The following is a 20,116-nucleotide window of genomic DNA, read 5'->3' on the forward strand; positions in this document are numbered from 1 at the left end:
CCTAATGTAAAGTAATAAAGGTTGTTGACCTTATTTTGAGGGTGGTCTATTACAGGCTTTCCTTCCCTTCTACCTCTTTTCGTCTTATTGGTAAGTTTCCTATCTCTCTGATGGGGAGAATGGCCCTGGCAAAAATGATTATGTTGCCCAGACTATTAAATATCTTTCAGATAATGCCGATGGTCTTGAGAGCTTCCTGTTTTTAAGCACTACAAGGCACCCTTAACAGGCTACTCTGGAAGGAGGAAGATGTCGAAGATTGCTTTAGCTATGTTACAATTGCCAGCAGGTAAATGTGGGTTTGGAACGCTGGATTTTAGAGCATATTACTGGGCTTCGGTCTTGCAACACATGGTGGAATGGTTTGCCCAACCACATAAGTACCGCGATACGATTTGGATAATGAAGGAGTCGGAGCCGCAACGGATATTAGAATTGTTCGGGGGGCGGCACTCCTGTGCGCACTATTATTTCGGGTTTGGTGGCTGGCTACTGTATGTGCTCGACAGAGGTTTCCCTTCCTACCAGCGGCACCACTGAGTTGCAGTAGTTTGAGACGGGTATCGGCTGGAAGGAGTGGGGAGGCGATCAGGAGATTAGGGCAGGGTTGGACCATGGACGATTTATATGAGGGGGACAAGGCGATTACACCTGCAGAATTCAAAGCCGGTCATCGTTTGGTTCGGCTGTACTTATTGGAGTTTGACACATTGAAGGCCAGGGTTTCGAGGAGCTTGTGGGGGTCCCTGATAAACCACCTTATCAGTTGATAAATGGGCCTTTTTTTCGGTTAACAGAGGGGGCGAAGTGTGTCTCGGAATTGGATGCGGCAAACAGGGCTGAATGTGTGGTCACTGTAGCAAAACACAGATTGAAGTGGGTGTCAGATATGGGTGAGCAACTCACAGATATTGAGGGAGGCAGGGTACTTGACCATACCAAACGAGTCTCAAGAAAAGTCAAATTTCAATGGATACAATACAAAGTGGTGCAGAGGGGAAATGTTACGCCGGTACAAGTGGCTAACATGGTGTTAGGAGCGGTCCGAAAGAAGTTGGGACCTTTCTCCACATGTGGTGGGGATGTGATCGGGTAATGGGTTTCTGGGATAATATTTGTTCGGAGGTGTCTGAAATACTCGGGATGCGATTCCAGTTTACAAATAAATACTGTTTGTTGGGGTTGCTGCCGAGGGGGAAATGCAGACAACTGATGGGTGTAATCAGAGCTATGGTGCTGGGATTATTGTAAATCAAGAGAGCTGTGGGCATGGCATGGAAAGCACATGGCGGCCCCAAGATGGGAGACTAGCACAGAGCATGGCGCAAATGGGTGAGAGCTGAGAGGGATTTGAGTCTTCGGTGTATCCAGGGGAAGGTGGTGAACCGCGATATAAGGTGTGGCATGAGATATGGGATAAATTGGAGTTAAATCCAGACCTGAGGCCTCCATGAGCAGGTGGTAATCCAGGATGTTGGGTGTGTTTATGTGTTTGAGGTGGGGTGGGATTGATGTGGACAGTGGGGACTCAAAGGGGACAGGGGGTTCCTGAGTGTCATGGTGTTGTATTTTTCAGTAACAGGAAATGTTTTTATGGAACTAAGTGTTAATATATGGTGCGGCCCTGTAATTCATTATCTACTGTTGGACAAAGTTGATTTTTAAAATGTAAATAAAAGGTTTAAAAAAGAAAGAAAAAGCTACTCACACACAAAACACTAGCTAGCCCTCTACATCCGACTACCAATCAATCTATCCCTAAACATGGGAACAGTACCAAAGTCATTCCAATCAATGTACATCAAACTGGGTGCTTTGACCGAGCAAAAGGCTCTGCTCAGGATAAGAGCTGGGAAGACAACCGTATTCTATGGTGGCGTGAACACTGAAGAGCAGTGGTGGGCCGGGCGTCCAGCAACCTATGCCGAGACCAGAGACAGGAGAGGAGCCAGGGTCACCGAGCTCCACCCGTCAAACACCTGTTCTGCCAAAGGAGGTATCGGGGGGAACACGGATGCTATTGAGTTGTGGATGCCAGTAAAGCCTATAACGGATGGTATCACAGAGTAACGAAACCTACGCAGGTACAGAAAACAGGGTGAAAGAGATACTAACACTGTATGTTATGGCTGGAATAGCCGCCAATAGCTTAAGAGAAGCTGAGAGGCTCAGGGGCCCACTGCAACAGGGTGAAAGAGATACTAACACTGTACGTTATGGCTGGAATAGCCGCCAATAGCTTAAGAGAAGCTGTGAGGCTCAGGGGCCCACTGAAACAGAGTGAAAGACTGTATGGTACGGCTGAAATAGCCACCAAAAGCACAGGAACTTAAGAAAGGCTAATGGCACATGGCCCCTACTAAAGGAGTGTGAAAGAGATAGGAACTTTGTATATCAAGAATGGAATAGCCGACAAGGCTACTAAAGGGAACCAGAGTGAATGGAAAGTGAATGTTATGCAGCAAGGATAGCCAAGGGCATAAGGCAACAGGAACCTGCAATACACAAACAAGCAGACACCACAAGTTACACAATGTTGTGGAGAAACAAGACATCTAACAGAGAAGCACCAGACTTTGGGGAGTCAATGTGCTACAAAAGTGGGAGGAAGAGACTTGTTGAGTAATCCTAGAGGGATTTGGACATTTGAAATAAAACTGAAAGAGGAACAATTAAGCAACCGATTTTCTTTGTCGCGGGGGAGAATGAAACCCATACCGAAGATACCTATAATTTGCACCAAGGCAGTCTATCAAAAAATTTTAATTATTATATTATTGTTTTCCAAAGGAACTTTGCGACTGAGAAGACGTCCAATGCAAGTTGGGCCAGGCAGAAGCCCATACCGAGGCTATTGTGCAAGCCTCCCCTTGTTCTCCCTTTATTAGGTGTTTTCTAAAGTGATAGGGCCAGTTAGTTGTTTGGGATTCGGACAAAAGACTTTACTTTGGACGTGCACCCTTAGCTTTAGTTTTGCCAGGTAGGGAACTTCCCTCATGCCAATAGGGATAGTTAGGCGTTTTTCTTTTGATTTAAATAAACATCTTCAACTGTGACCCAATCTAGTCCGAGTCCTTCTTCTGGTTCACTGAAGTACAAAGAACAACTAAATCATGTAGAAAGCAATGGAATACTCAACCAATTCCAAGTTGGCTTCAGATCCATGAGAGGAACAGAATCAGCACTCCTCTCCATTTGAGATGACCTAAAAATCAACGCGGACAAAAACACCGAATCGCCCTTCACACTACTGGAGATGTCAGCTGCCTTCAATATGATCAAACACACTCTTCTAATCAAGAGACTGGAGGACTCTGGTATACAAAGCTCAACACTACAATGGCTGAAAGCTTTCATCACTGACCCCAGAGGGCTAGTGAATCAACCCACCAAACCACGGGAACAGTACATCAGTCTCTAACCAAGCTACGAACCCAATAACCTCTGACAACAAACAACTCAAGCACTGGACATCACCCTTCTGGGTACAACAATCCCAGTGCACAAAACAAAACACGCGAGAAACCTAGCATGCACAGACGCCAGTTCCTCCTGGTTCTACATGCATCAACAGATGAGCACAACCAACCCAGCAACTTTTCCTTACAGAGCCACGTGATGGCCTGGAGACCATGAAAATGGCAGCGGTACGCAGTATAAATAAACTTAACATAACATACAAAATATGCAATTCCACAGGAAGTTACATCACAGGACAAAATGTCACATCAAGGAAATGCCAGCCCTTTTAAGTAAATGGGGTATCTCTGGCCCCTTTGGATAGTTACTTGATTTACAGCAGAGCATGTTTTCATTTCTGACACAGTTGTAATGTGCGTCTAAATGAACTGCTAAGTAGGGAATGTGGATTTCCAATAAACCTAGTCATTAATGTCAACAGACCACTGCCTACTTTTCTCACTCCTTGATTACTCTCACTTATTTTTTAAAAAGATGCAGAGCCTGTGAGTGATGTTCTTGAAGTCCTGGTGGATTTTAGCTTGTGTCACGTTGAATTAATGGAATGTATATGCAGTGTTATTTTTACTTTATTCATTTGGGAGTACAGTGTAAGCTTAAAAAGCCATGACTGACTGACGGAACAGCTACATCGGATACTGGGAAACGTGAGATCTCTGTAAACTCCTCTAGTAATTTAAAGTCTTAAAGTCATACTTCAGAAGACCGTGTGATAAAGTCACCTGCTTTTAGTCATTCATTATTTGAAACAGATATGCAGCATGGTGTTATACCGGATGACATTAAATCTGCAGCTTAACAAATCAAACGTGTTTTTTCACCTGCGAAAACAGCAGTCTGCCAATTAAATGGAATAGACAGCTGGGAACAGCATATTCATTGTATAGATTTTTTTCTCTACTTGAATGCAGGTAAATATTGGGCAGTCAGTTGTAGGCTGCTCAATATTGTGATGCAGATGTGCCGCTAAGAAACGCAGCTCAAAGCAAAAAGCGACAAATGATAACAAATAATTGCAGCCCGGTGTTAAATTCTAAATGAGGGTCCCCCGTGGCCCCACTCCAAAGGCCCATGCTTAAATGTGACACTTGCTGCTACTTTTCTGTTTAGCCTAAGAACCTCAGTCACAATAGTACAGGAACTCTTCCCGCTCTCGTGAGCCCTCGATTGGGTCGGTGGTATAACGAACTGTCTTATTGGTGCTTTTACATTTTGTTCAGTGTTGTTTGGAATTCATTCAAGTTTGGTTTTATGGAAATATTCTAATGAACAGTTCTCGTGTCTATTTTACTATTGATAGATTTTAAAATTAGAGGGAGAAAAAAGATCATAGGCACTAGCTACCTTGAAGGGGATTAGTCTGCCAGTCGAAAGAGGATTTACTGGGATAAAGAAAATCTTCAGTCACTTTATGGATATGAATTAAGAGAAGCCTTGCCCTTAATTTTAGAATGTTTGAAAGACACATGGGTCGACATTGAAAGTTAATAAGCAGGGGCTAAAAGCAGGTCGTCTGTATTAGGCATCACCCGGTAGGCAGGAGCTACCTCAGTAGAACTTGAACATGAGATGCAAATACTATATTTCTGTCCATGATGTATGTGCCATTCTGATTCAAATGTCCATTAGATGTGTCCTTTAGTTGCCTTTATTCATATTATCAAACATACATAGTTAATATCACAAGTGTATGTTTGTAGGGTGCTCCTGATAGTTTCGAGCTAAACGGGCACTCCTTGGGTAGGTGCCTACCCACCTACCAGCAATGTCAAACCCTGAAGACATGTTTGCAATTAGATATATTGCAGCTTATGAAGATATGGTAAGAGTCATCTCCAAAAGGCTGAGCAAAAATGTCTCACTCAAAAGGTCCAATAAGGGTATAGGTTGGTTTGATGCAGGGCGTAAGGTAGAGAGGAAATAGCTATTGGAGGCCCTTCGCACTATTCTTAGGGATAGTATATGGATATGTAAAAAGGGAGCGGTTATAAAAGAACTCAAATGATTAGGAAGAATTCATTGGTCAATAAGGCTTGGGAGGATCTCTTGGAGGTAGTAAATAACAAGGATCATCGGGTCTTTAGGAAATTGGTCTCCAAGACATCAAATCCAACAAGGAATCATCAGAATGAGGCCAATGTGCAAACAGTAGAGTGGGTTTCCCATTACAGTAACATATTCTCGACGACCCCCAAAGCCGAAGTATGTATTCCTAGAATGACTAATAGGTCAAGGAGATTGGGGATATGAGGGTAAAGTCCTTATTTTGTTACTCTGATGCAATAAAAGCAAATGAGCATCAAAAATAAAATAAGTCTCCTGGGCCTGGTTTTATTCCCTGTGCCCAGTTTAAGTCAAATATTTACCTATGGGATCTGTTTTTTACAAACCTTTTCTAGCCATAACACAGGGTACCTACCATAATACCAGGCACATGGCATTGTGCGATTATTGTACCAATTTATAAAAAGGGGTACAAAGCTCAACCTAAATCATATTGCCCAATATCCCTATTAGACGGAGTCTCAAAGATCATGGGGAATGATCTTCGAAAACGTCTATTGTATTGGGTTACTTCATTAGATATCATGAGGGATACCTAATTTGGGTTCAGGGATGGCTTGGGGACATTAAATCAAGCCCTGAATGTATGATTATTACCTCCAAACATATTATAAACAAGGAAGGCTCTATGTATTTGGACTTTATGGATCCCTACAGCATTTCATTTAGTAGACAGGGAATTGCTCTGGAGGATCTTATTAGAATTGTGCATGCCGGAGGGGTTGATAAGGTTATTAATAAAGCTATATACAAACACTGAATGCATTGTCAGATCTGGGCTGGGTGGACGGTGTACAAACCCCTTTGGTACAAATAGGGGCCTCTGACAGGGATGAATGTTAGCAGCAATTTTATTTAATGTATACATTAATGCTCTCCAAAATACTACTTCTATTGTATTATGCAGACAATGTTGTACTTTGGTTAGGACACCAAATGCCTTAGAGATCATGTTGGGTAACGTTGAGGTCTTCATGGCCAGTAGGAAATTCAAAATCAACGTTGATACGTCAGCAGTTATGATGATGGGCAAAGCTTGCAAGTACACTAGCGTTTTATGGTAAATGGGTCCCCATTGGATAGAGTCCAGTACTTTGATCAATTGGGGATTCATTTTGTTCTGTGTGTGGTAATGGCAGATTACACATCGAGAAACTGGAGATCGGGATGACAATCTATAGCGGGTATGCATCAGTTTGCCAGTGGATATAATGCTTATAGTCTATAAAGTAAAGGCACTTGTTATAGAGCTTTATGGTACAGAGATCTGGAGGAAGAAGTCAGTGGTTAGACTGCAACAAATAGAGTACACCTTTTTCAGAGATTTACTGACTCTGCTTCAGGGTGTGGCCCCCTTTTCTGTACACTTTGAACTTGGTATGAGGTTTATTGAGGATCAGTGCCTGATAGCCCCAGCCTTGATGTGGCTTGCCACTTGGGTGAACCCAAAAGCTGTATTATCGAGACAAATAATTAAAGACGTAATGGCGAATTCTGGTTCTGAAACAATTAATTGTTTAACACATGTTAAGAACACCTTAGCTTCCATAAAAATCAGCCATTGGTTCCAAAATCCTGAGCTTGTTGATAGACCCAGTAGGGGAAAGGCTAAGGTACTACTCCTGGAGCGAATGAATCTCCAAAGAGAACATTAGGACCTGTTAAAACCCTCCAATGAAGCGCACCTAGTAATTTCTTCCCCATTTAGCCTGCAACCTTATTTGGAGTGGTGTTTGACTAGTGGGAGTCGTTTTAATTTAATTTAAGAATTAATCTCCTCCCTCTATACATGGTGGTAGGGAAATGGTTGTGGAAAGTGTAAGACTCCCAGATGCATCCCTTTTATCCTTCTGTTCTGGAAACTGTGGGTCATTTTCTTCTTTTCTGGCCAATTTATTGTCTCATTAGAAGGAAAACCATAAAGTATAGACGTTTTTATCAATTCAAACCTGCTTTGCTTTATTGCTTCAGGCTGCAAGATGCTGCAATAGCAAGGGGGCATTCGTTTTATGTATTACAGAGGCAATGCGCATCAGAATCAGAAAGCCTCTTATGAAAATGCATTCTTAAAGATGGGAAAGATCACAGGCAGTGCTAAAAGAGTATTTCATAGAAACAATCGTTATGTCCATAAACATAATCTTAAACGCTGATGGGATTATTTTATACAATACTTGTTATGGTTTTTATCTTGTCCTGTATGTTTTTATGGTAGTGTTGGAAATGTTTTCTGTGATTTTATATGTCAAGTGTTTTATGATTGTGTATCAATCGAAATAAACATATATGAATTGAATTTTAAGATGTTCAATAATGCAATTTTTTGTTCGCCATCTAGATACCACAACCCCCGGGAGCCAGAGGCATAAAAGGTTGAACAGAAAAACGCGGCATGCTGTATGTCAGGCTTCCGGGGACGCAGTATCTAGACCGCAGGAAGGAGGCAGCCAGAGCCTGCAGCAGGTGAGTGGGAGGAGTGGGAGTGTGTGATGGGGGAGGATGGTGCTACACAGCAATGAAGGTGTCCGGTGGGGTGGCACCTAAAGTGACCGGGAGGGAGCCGGGTGCAAAAGGCTGAACCTGCGGAATGCACCCTTTTGTTCTGGAATCCGTAGGTTCACCCTTTTGTAACCGGACTTTAGACATAGATCCCAATTGTTGTGTTGATGTTAGGAAAATATTCGTTTGTTTACCCTTGTTTAAAGGTTTTTGCCAAATAAGAATTCTTGCATCAACCTATACCTTCCCCCTATGGCCCTCCTTCACATGTCTCTGTGTCCGCCTTTCCCTAACTTAGGTAACTGCTGAAATCCCCTGCGCCCCCTAGTCTTGCTTGAGCATCAGCTCACCATGTCCCAGCGTTCATTCAACTTACACTAGCGCTCTGGAATGCTCAGTCTATATGCAACAAAACTTCCTTTGTCAACGACTATTTTCACGCCAGCTCTCCTGCCCTAGACCTCGTTGCTATTGCTGAAACCTGGATTTCTTCATCTGACACTGCCGCTATGGCAACCTTATACAACTCCAAACTATCCTTCATTCACTCTCCTCGTCTGACTGGCAGAGGTGGAGGCGTCGGACACCCTCTCTCTTCCCGCCTCACAAATCTCGAATACCATGTCTTTTTCTACATCTTTTGAATTCACCATCTTTACTATTGCTCTGCCTCACTCAGTTCATATAATTTCCATCTATCGCCTTCATGGTCCCACTGACCATTATTTGATTAACTTGGGCAAACCCTTGATTCTCTTTCCACTAAACATCACCTCATTCTCTTAGGTGACTTTAACCTTCCCTCTCCAACTACTTCTCAGAAATCTGAACTTCTGACATTTCTTAGTGACCACGCTCTTGACTCTATCCATAACCTACCTAGCCACACAGGGGGGGGTAACTATTTGGATCCCTTATTCATCTCCACCTCTCTCAGCCACTAGTACTAATGCCCCACGATCCCTATATGATCATCCCATTGTTTCCACCACCTTCTCCTTTCCACCCTCTGACCTCTCCTTACCACTTCACCTACTACTTAAAGGAAATGTAAACCTGTTGCCATTTCGCCCTTTCTCTCTGACCTACAGTTGTCACTCTCCTCCTTCACTAACACTGCCTTCTCCAGCTTCCAACCCCTAATATAATGACTCGTTCTCCTCTCACTTCCTACTTCTAACTTCCACCCCCAGGTCTCAGCATCCTCAAACATGGGTCACCCCATTCATATGCTGCTTCCACAGAGACATGCTTCGTCCTCTGTGCAAATGGAGTCATACCCACTTGCATGAGGACCTGCAACTCTGCTTCTCTGTCCCAAACGTTCTCAAGTCTCTCTTGATAGAGCAAAACCGGATTTATATTTCAACCATTTTTGCCAGCTATATGGCATCCTAAACTCAATCTTCCTAAACGTATGACTATCAACTCCACTCTCACAGCCAATGAACTAGATGAATACTTTGCTGCTAACATTTTAAAAATTAGAGACTCTCTCCCTCCTTTTGCATTCCGCCTACTCTGCCATAATCTTCTACCTCTAGCTCCCACTTTAGTCACACTTATACGGAAGAAGTCATATCTCTACTAATGAAAGCTAACCCCTCTTGTGCCCCATCAGACCTTCTTGCCCCTCAGGTAGTCAAGTCTATTGCTGCTTTAGTTGCCTATCCTCCTCTTTACACTCCAAACCTCTGCTCTTGGGGCACTAATGCCCTCCTTTGGGTTCTCGTACCAACTCTTCGCGGATGACACACAAATCTTCTCTTTTCCTAAACTCTCATCTGATCTCTCTATCAAAATGTCCAACTGTCTCTCTGCCGTTAAATACTAGACGGCTTTGCCCACTAGGGTGTTAAACTCTACCAAAATAGAGGTGCTCTTCTTCCTTGCCAAATACTCCCTCTCAACTCTTCCCATGCCTATCCAGTTCTCACCTAACACTCTCCTCTACTCTTCTTCATCTAGAAACCTTGGCATCATCTATGACCCCAATCAAACATATGGGTTGGAAAAATAATGAATTAAATCAGACTCTACTCATAGTCTAGGTCAGAACACATAATATATAAACCAAAAATATTTTTATTATCACAAAAATAAAACAACCATAGAAACTATATAGTCCACCTTAATGGGACAAGACCTTTCACAACCACCTTTCATACACTTGCATACCAACCGAAACTCTCATATTATACACGCTTCTTTCTAGCACATATCATTAGTGTATTACACCCAGCAAGTACCCTCAAGTACCGCTTGGCCGCTCTCCCTTGGCATCTTCAAGAAAAGCTGCACCTTTCTACTATTTCTTGGATATTTGGCTCCGTTTTACTCTGTGGACTTCGACTTCCAGAAGGTGATTTATGTCAAGAAAAATATAAACCTCATCTATACTATATCTAATTACATTCCTTTACTTTGTTTAGGCTTTGCGTGAAAGGCGTGTATAAAATAGGATGGCCGAGCGCAATGCGCGCGCACCCAGCAAGTACCCTCAAGTACCGCTTGGCCGCTTAGCTGCGGAGCTGCGGTGCTGTGGGCTTGAGAGGATTATTTATTTATTCATTTTATTTTCATTTTTATGTTTCGTTCATTTTTGTGGTTGTATTAACACCACTAATTGCATTATTAGAGTGCCTTGTTCACCGAAGCTAAAAATTCTGAGTTTTTAAAATAAATTTACATGCTCACATATACACTCAAATCTGATATGCCTGATTTGCGCGGCCTCCCGCATACACCGAGGCAAAATTCCCCCGCGGTTAAAGCGGGTTCGGCACCAGCAAAAAACAAAAGAATGGCGACTCGAAAATCCATAATCCTTACTGCGATTGCCAGAACACCGCAGCCAAACCAAGACATCTGTGCCTTTTGCACTCCACCTAAACAAATCGAACAACAAGTAATGACTTCACCCCCATCACTGAACCAAGCCGAACAACGAGTAGAGACTCCATCTCCTCCGTCGGCACAAGTCGAACAAGGCTTGGAATTTCTATCGACGCAGAGTCTACCGGTGGACAAGCCAGCGCAAATCTCGAGTAATGCAAATGCTGCCGAAACAGCTCTCCCACTGAATAATGGGCAAGATTCCTCACAGGCCATCTCAGACAACACTTTATTACAAACTGTGCAGTCTCCTGGGCAGAGAACCCAGCAAAAAGAACAGCTGCTTCAAATTGAAGAGATTCCGGAGAATGATGAAGTGTTTGCGAACAACCTAACCCTTGTCAGTAAAGCTAACACTATAACGAACATCACTCCTCATCAATCTCTAACTCACCGGATTATCGAGCTCCGTGTTCTATGGATTCGAGCATATCTGTCGTGGTATCATATAATCAACCTACCCCGAGACGACGTCCTTCAACCTCAGATAAAGCAGCTAAAACAGTGACAGACAATCTTCTACAAATTACCTTAACAGCGGTAAACTCAACCATCAAAAATCTATACAAAATGTTGGAATCTCTAGACTCTAAACTCAACCAACATTCAAGACAAATCGACAAAATCATTGCATGGATGGATACAAATGCTGGTGCTCTGCACGCAGCCAACGCGACAATTAACTCCAAAAAAAGTGATGGGAACTCTACACTTCTTAAGAACTCCGTGGAGGCAATACCAACTACAGTTCCAATATACAAACATATTATGCGACCAAAAGAAGGTGAAGAACCGGCTACTGAAGATGCAAACTCATCATGGATTACTGTTGATTGTTCCATACCCAAAACTGAACGACCTGCACCGGTGGAGTCCTATGATGTTTTCATCAAACAGCCTCGTCCAACCACTCGCCCGAAACTACTTCTCACAAAGCCTTATCAGACTAACACCAAGTCAAGAAAGGCCGCTACAAAAGTGAAACCACGCAACTTGGTGGTTGACCTCACACGGGCACTGCCGACTCTGCGTTTACAGACTCCAATGCCATTGGAGCAGGTTCCAAAAAGCCAGCAGCCATCGACACGCGATATAGAACCCCCCCAATCATTGTGGCAGGTATGCCAAAGAAACAAAACCCGCGAATAGCTAATCCCCCAGCACACTCACCGCTGAATGCCCTACTTGCGCTAGCAGAGAAGTCCAACTTGGAGCACAAGGACACTCCAAGTGGTGGGCTCTCCGCAAACGCGTCAGACCATCCCAAATACACTTTCTGGTACCTTATACCAAATAAACAACGGTTCAACAATACCTGCATGAACAAACAGAACAGATCAAAGCAGCGGTGGATGAATACTTACAATCTAGAATAAAGAACTGCAATACTGCTCTCCCCATGAAGTCAACATCGGTACATACGACTTCTCAAAGAGACAGAAATCTTGACTCAGCAGATGACATCTATGATCCACCAGGCCCTTGTCATTTCCAACCAAAGGAGACGCAATTGCCGGAACAGAATCAACACTGGTATGAAAAAGCGGGAACAAGATTGAGATCCGACCTGTTCCCCGGAGATAATAACGGAACACAAGCAAAGCAAGATACCAAAACAAACAAATTCAAGCAATTCCACACATTAATATTTAAATGCAGAAATGCTCCATATGAGAAATATGATCTAAGCAGATCTAGTATCTTGAGCATATTTAACGAACTCCAAGAATTAGAAGATATTTCTTCTGCTGACATCGATCAGGTAGAATTCTTGTGTGATACTAATCTTTCGAATATGTGCGATTATGGATTCGCTCTGGCCTAATTTTAAACACCTTATGGCAAGCAAAAATGGCCTTATTTGAGATGGGCTTTTTACTTGCTCAAGATCCTGAAAGAAGCACAGAGAGATCAGAAAATGTGAAAAAACCATCAGAAGAAAAGCATAGAAATAAACAGCTTCAACCGGAGTGTGGATGTGCCTTTTGTACCTTACCATTAAAATCCTAACCACCAGCGACTCCAATAAAGTGTGAAGTGTCATTGGCATCATGGAACTCTCGAGGTCATAACCATCTCCAAACAAATCAAAACAGTGACCTTAATAATTTCGAAATTGTGGCCTTAATGGAGACATGGATGCTTTCAAAACCAATATGGGATGATCATTCCATAGCCTTTCTTCCTGCCATTAAATCAACTAAAGGTCGGCCAATGGCCGGATTTCTGGTTGCAGCTAAATCTAGTAGAGACTTTACCTTTGACGAATGGGAAACACCAAACCAATTTATGCAAATGGTAAATATTTCCAAAGGCAATGTGAACATAGCCTTAATCAATCTGTATAGAAACCCAGCTGCCATTACTGATAATCTCTTTTATAGAGATATCTCGTCCCTGTTGGAAACAATAGCCAAAACACCAACAATAACTGCTACCTTCATCAAAGGTGATTGCAATTTAAAGAATATGACCTCTAACTTCAAGCCAATATGTGAAGACTCAATTAGAGGCCTACGCTTTATGAACAATTGAAAATTTCACATGGCTAATGGATCATTACCGGGAGACATACCTCCCAACTCGACCTGGAAGAGAGGCTCTTCCACAAGCATCATTGATTATACATTCGTGACCGAGGAATTGTTTATGAAGGCTACAAAATTTGAAATTCAAAAACAGGCAACAAGTTATCATAACATCCTGATCCTCACTTGGCCTTGGCAAAACGACATCATAGCACAACCACATCAATGGATGACACCAAATCTGATCATCAACAACTCCAGAATAAGATTCAGATGGACTCATGATGAGTTGAAAGCTCTAAATCAAATTCTACAGACGCAAGAATTACAACCATCTGTTCCCTCCTACTCGGACACTTTGTTGATGTTCAAGCATGTCCATCACATCCAGAACGTTGATTAAAAAAAAAAACATACGTACGATAGTCAACTTCATAAAGAAAAGACAAGATATAGGCGAGCCCTAAGAACCATCCTCAAATTACCAATGAATGAAAGACAGCAAGCTAAGAATGGCATGAAATGTAAATATAAGAACTGGATACGTGCACACAACAGCACCATGTTTCAACGCGATGGAGAATATTTCCTGAAATTAGAAAACAATAAAAATACAACACAGATTTGATCTATGCTAAATGAAATTTCAGGTCATAAACAACTGGACACTCAACTGAATGGTGTCACAGAGGATCAATGTGTCCAACATTTCTCCACTCTGTACCAAGATGATCAATTTGAAAAATATCAATATGTTAGACAATCATCATCACCATGGCAGATGGAATGTTCTCCAGAAATTATTGAAGAACTGATCAGTAAATCTTCATCATTGCGTGCAGTGGGCCCTGATGGCTTAAACTTTATGATGAAGGAACATCCTAGACAATGGTCCTTCATTCTCCATAACATCTTTGCAGATATTTTATATACACAATCTAAACCAAGGTCATGGTGCACGTCACTAATTGTCCCCATCTTTAAAAAAAGGGAATCGGGCCGATCCATCACATTATCGACCCATAGCCCTCCTTGACATTCCAGGGAAACTTTTTTCGCGTTTAGTATTGAGGGACCTCAATCTATGGATGAATTCAACTCACCAACGTGATCCAAACCAAACAGGTTTTATCCCAGGAATGGGTACAGCGATAAATCTCCTTACAATCAATGCAATAAAACAACAAGCACACTATAACAAAACACCCATCTACTTTGCCTTCATTGACCTAAAGGTGGCATTTGACTCGGTATCAAGAGTCAAACTAATTAACAAATTGAAAGAAGCAAAATGCCCTGGTCATCTGATTGATATCATCTACGCGCTACATTCTGAGACATCTGTGAAGATTCGACTATCCATCATGGGCCTACTTCCGTCTGCATCAAAACTGCAAAAGACTTGAAACAAGGTTGTATTCTTGCTTCTGCATTGTTTAATTTTTTCATTCACACTATAAAAATAGCTTTACAATATCTCGCCTTGGACTCTCCAAAGTTGAACAATGTAGCTATAAAAGAGCTGTGATATGCAGATGATCTTGTACTCATTTCAAAATCTCCCAGTGGGCTTCAAAAACTGCTCACAACTGTTACACTGTATTTTGATAGTAATGATCTGCAGATAAACCTGAACAAATCTCAAATTGTACTGTATATTCCGAAGGCTTCTAGGTACAGTAAAATGACTTGGCAAATTAAAAATGTAAATCTTGAGATTGTGCCAAATTATACCTATTTGGGTGTGGCCTTTGATGCTGTGTCATCTACAACAACCCAATTGAAGATAGTCTCTAACAAAGTGATCCCGGCTATATCCCAAACCAGGCTAATTTTGTATAAATTTGGCAAATTTTCCGTCTCTGCGGCCATCTTATACTGGCGACAGAAAGTGACACCAACCCTATTATATGGGCTCGAAACAGATACGCCCATCAAAAATCAATATTTTGAAAAATTAGAAGCCAAATATTGGCGTCAGATTCTGGGAGTGCCCCAAAGCACCCCGGGAGCCTGGTTAAAATATGAGCTGGGTCTCACTTCCTTGCATGCTAAATATCAAAGGCAACTATGCGCCTTGTATCATAAATGTTTGGCATACGATCAATCTCATACATTGTTATCGGTACTAGCAAATGTTTAAATCCACACACTATTTTGTCAAAGAATGGTCTAACTATGTAATGCAAATTATGACTGGAGCTGAGGTTACTGTGGACAATTTAGTGTGTAACCCTGATCTTGCCAAAACAATAATTTTCAGGCAAGACGGGATTGATACTCGTACTATCTGTCTCTCCTACAAGCATTTCAGCTCTAATCTCTTTGGCGATAACGAAATGGGTACCCCTGATTTGTATCTATGTAAAGCTCAAAGTCCAAGTATACGATCTGCAATATTACGATTGCGCTTGAATCTATGGCCAACTTGTGATATTCTGGCACAGAGAAAGCAAATTAGCCAAGAAAGCAACTGTTGTAGATTTTGCTGTGAGCTAACTGTTAAAGAAACTTTGGAACATTTGATCTTACAATGCATAAACCTATCTCAGTTGAGAAACATTCACTTTGCTAATCACATGCATGAAATAGCGAATACTTCTCCTGAACGCAGATGGTCTCTGATTTTGAGCACTCGATCCATGAGCATGTATATAGCCACTGTTGGCTTTCTTAAGGCCCTCAACTTGGAAGCTTAGATGCTATAAGCGAATTGTACAAGAGGCGATCTAGAAATTCAATATTGTTGCATGAATCAGTTTAAGCAAACACTCTTTTATATATTTGAATATTACTTCTTTGTATTCGTATTTTATCTTTTTGTATTCTACTGAATGTAACTTAAAAACTGTTTTGCATAAATTGAAAAGTTGAGCAATCAGCTAAATCAATAAAAAAAAAAGAAATTACACACTACCAAATTCTGTTATCAAATATTAGATTCAGCCCTATATTTTCAGATTCGGACTGTAAACAAGGCAGACAAAGATCAGTGCTGCGAGTTGGTGGAGACGCGAGAAGTGAGGGGACTGTTTTTTTCGAAGACACTGCATTGAACACACAGTGTCCGTCTCCTACATTGAAAGTGTTGTGAGCCTGGCTTAAATATGGGTTAAAGATCTTGTGCCCTGGCATACTCCAGATGACCTATTTGCTGTCATCTCAGTGACAACTAAGAAGTTACTTTTGAGAGCTGAAAAGTTTTCCCATGTGGTTCCAAGACCACTACGCAGTCTGTGAGAACCAAAAAGGACAGTTTTGCCTGACACACACGAGCCCCCAGCAAATTGTAGCCGGAGGGGACCGAGAACTATATGACCTGTATGAATAACATCACCCACATTTTGGCACGAACAGAACGATTTCACTACTGTTCTATGTATTATATTTTGTCCTGAAGAAGGTCCAGACAATCAAAGGCAATATTTGTGCCACCTTAGGACCGAAACATATGTAGACAGAGGTCACCTGTTTTAGAAAGGTGGTCCGAATTTCTTTGTACCTAATTGTAAAGGAAAATATAGGGCTGAATTTAATATTTGATGTTAACAGAATTTGTTACAGTGTGTAATACACTGATGACATGTGCTAGAAAGAAGAGTGTATAATATGAGAGTTTGAGTTGGTATGCAAGTGTATGAAAGGTGGTTGTGAGAGGTCTTGTCCCATTAAGGTGGACTATATAGTTTCCATGGTTGTTTTATTTTTGTGATAATAAAAATAATGTTTTTATATATATTATGTGTTTGGACCTATACTGTGAGTAGAGTCTGATTTAATTCATTATTTTTCCAACCTCAGCGCTTCCAACCCATATGTTTCATTGAAGTTATATTGTTTACCTGAAGGGGTTGGTAGCTTTACAGGCATCCCTTTGTGAGATTTATCATCTATGACCCTACTCACACATTTTCTACTTTCATCTCCAGGAATGCAATGGTGGCTCGCCTCAACCCTCTAAATATTGCGTAAATCAGGCACCTCCTTCCTTTCAACAGCGCCAAATATCTGTTAACCACTCTTGTCTTCTCTAAACTGGACAACTGTGGCAGCATCCTCTTTGCTCTCCCCAACTATGCTATCTGTCCTCTTGACAAGAACATTAACTTTGCTTCCAGGACTCTCTTCAAACATCATTTCATACCTACTTCCTCGTACCATCACCAGGCTGGATGGCTGACGATGCAAAACAGGCAGATGTAAATGACTTCTCCCGGTCCAAAAATCTATCAGGGTAAGGCACCACTGTATCTATCCTCGCCTAGCCAACTCTACAAGTCTTCTCGTAATGTCTGCTCTGCTTCCTCGACTACCCTTGTGGCACCTTGCAATGCCCGTGCTTCCTCTCGTTTCCACTATTTCTCTCTTCTTGTTCCCCTTGCCTGGAATCCTCATGCCCCGGACATCCGAGGAACAGTCTGCACTGATTTGTTCAAATCCAAACTAAAAGTCTACCTCCTCGGCCAAATTACCCTCATAACCTACCGTTCATCTACCTTCTAGTTAAAATGTTTCCCTTGCCTCTAACCTGCCTTTGTCACTCACTTTCTCAGCCACCATGCTAGCACTTCATCCATCATGGTCACATCCCTAAAACAGCTGGCCATACTGCCTACCTGCACTTACACATTTCTAATGTTGATTTACCTTTATGTAAATCCACTCATGTTTTGCCCCTGGTGACTGTTCGATGTACTCCCTTCCGCAACCTGGTTAGAATGTCCCTCAAGCTCGCCCGATGATACCAGCAAATCTGATTTTTGTATCTATTGTATGTTCTTTTGTGATCATAAGCAGGCTCGGACTGGCCTATAGGGGAATAGGGCAATGCCCGGACCAAAAACGCAAAATGCTAGTGTGGGCCAGTTTTTTGGGTCAACGTGGGCCCCTTTTTAGGTCAAAATGGACCAGTCTGATGAGTTACTTCACTATAATGATAGTAGTTTTGACCATGGTTGCTGAATACAAAAATTTGATTTACATTTTTCAAAAATCTCCCCCTTGTTTACTATTCAAACAATCTGTCACAAAAGGAATGAATTGCCATTTGCAACTCTGTGCCACTTTTTCATTGGTGCCCGAGACAATGTTATGCCCCACTCCTACCCTGATCATAAGAGCATTGTTCCCTCCCGTATATAAATTTAAAAAAAGAATCCCCTGTGCTAAAAAAAAAACCTGGTGTACGCTTTCCGCAACCGCCTTCTCCATCCCCTCACCCCTATATAATTCACACCAGCCCAAAAAAAAACCGTCTGCATTCACCCACCCTGGGGCCCTATAAGGTTAGGAGTTATGCCTTAAGGTTCCAGTATTCCTCCCTAGGAACAACGCTGTCAAGCGGCCCAGTGTTTTCCAAGCACTCCCTGCACTCACATGTTGAAGAAGTTCCGGTGGTTGGCAAAGATGGTGCGTGGGTTAACGTAGTACTGCAGAAGGGGGCCAAAGATGACCACAGCCGCTATCCATAAGTGGTAGCCACGCCGCACGCAGGTGCTCCCAAGCGCCCGGGACCACAGGTCACTCCAGAAGAAAACCAGCAATCGCAGCAGCGACAGAAGTGCCATGGCGGAGGCCCAGGGTGGAGGGGGGCGTGGCGCCGACAAAGTCAGTTCTTGGAACTATAGGACCAGGGGAAATATAACAGGTAACCTGCCAAGGAGAGCGAGATAGGACAACGCTGTAAGAAGGACACTGCGGGAAAAGCAGGAGGCGCGCAAGGACAACGACGCAAAGAGGGTGAAGGGGGAAACTTTGAGGAGGGCAAGTGGCTCAGCGCATGGAGAGCGAAGATCGCGCAGAGAAAAAGTGGAAGGCGCGGGGCTGCAGAAGAGCAGTGGTTTTAGTGGAAGAAGAGTTTGGGAGTGACGGAGGAGCAGCAGGAGCAAGGACAAAATGTGCGAGGGGAGAGCTAAGGGATAGAGCAGTGAGTGAAAGGCAACGCGGGAGCGGTAGGGGGGAGGCACGGTGGCAAGGCTAGGAAGGGGAGACACCGACAGTGAAGGGAGGGGACGGCCTACTGACTGTCACAAAGTCCACTGTTGGCGAGCTTCCAGACTGGTGACAGCAAAGAACAGCTGAGACCCCCGCCCCCTCAGCTGTGCCCGTGCCCTTCAGCTGCCCGCAAACCAAGTCGGGAGGACGGTTTCACCCCCAGTGCTACTCTAAATGCCTTCTGGGGTTTGAAGTTCCTGTAGCGGAACGTCACACGATAACACACCCGAATCCTCCCTCCAATTACCCGAAAGCCTCACCGAGGTGTATGCTTTAGGTGGCATTGTAATCCACGAATTTTTTAAAAACATTTTTTTATTGTGTTATCGGATGCACAAGAAATCCTTACACAAGATTACACGCATTCAAAAACATAAAATTTCAATGTAAAATGACATTTGGTTCCATTTCATCATCAAAATACTTTCACAATGTAGAATAAAAACGATTTACTAAAATAAATAGAACCCATTATACAAACACAATATAAAACTAATATTTGAGTCACAATTCCGCATGATTTAACAATATCAATTGACAGGGAAGTGTCTTCGCCATTTGCTAGCCTAAGAAACAAATTCTTAGGATCTGAATATGCAAAATCGTAAACATAAGGCCCCAACTATTTTTCTCTCCTTCTGAAGAGCCACACAATC

At 42.5% G+C, this 20,116-nt stretch overlaps 1 protein-coding gene across 2 annotated transcripts in view; it reads right to left on the reverse strand.

The window, feature by feature from the left end:
* Positions 1-19,585, reverse strand: part of FITM1 (fat storage inducing transmembrane protein 1) — a 51,976-nt gene extending 32,391 nt beyond the window's left edge. Inside the window, exons 1-2 of one of the 2 annotated variants that reach the window (XM_069634007.1) lie at positions 19,491-19,585; positions 18,843-19,118 (exon numbers count right to left, since the gene is read on the reverse strand). In XM_069634007.1, the coding sequence (XP_069490108.1) occupies positions 18,843-19,033 (191 nt within the window). In that variant the 5' untranslated portion in view covers positions 19,034-19,118; positions 19,491-19,585. The other variant, XM_069634006.1, reaches the window with a different exon arrangement.
* Between the last annotated feature and the right edge of the window lie 531 nt (positions 19,586-20,116).

The sequence above is a fragment of the Ambystoma mexicanum genome, chromosome 13 (assembly GCF_040938575.1).
Source record: "Ambystoma mexicanum isolate Mex_15411 chromosome 13, UKY_AmexF1_1, whole genome shotgun sequence".
NCBI lineage: Eukaryota > Metazoa > Chordata > Amphibia > Caudata > Ambystomatidae > Ambystoma > Ambystoma mexicanum.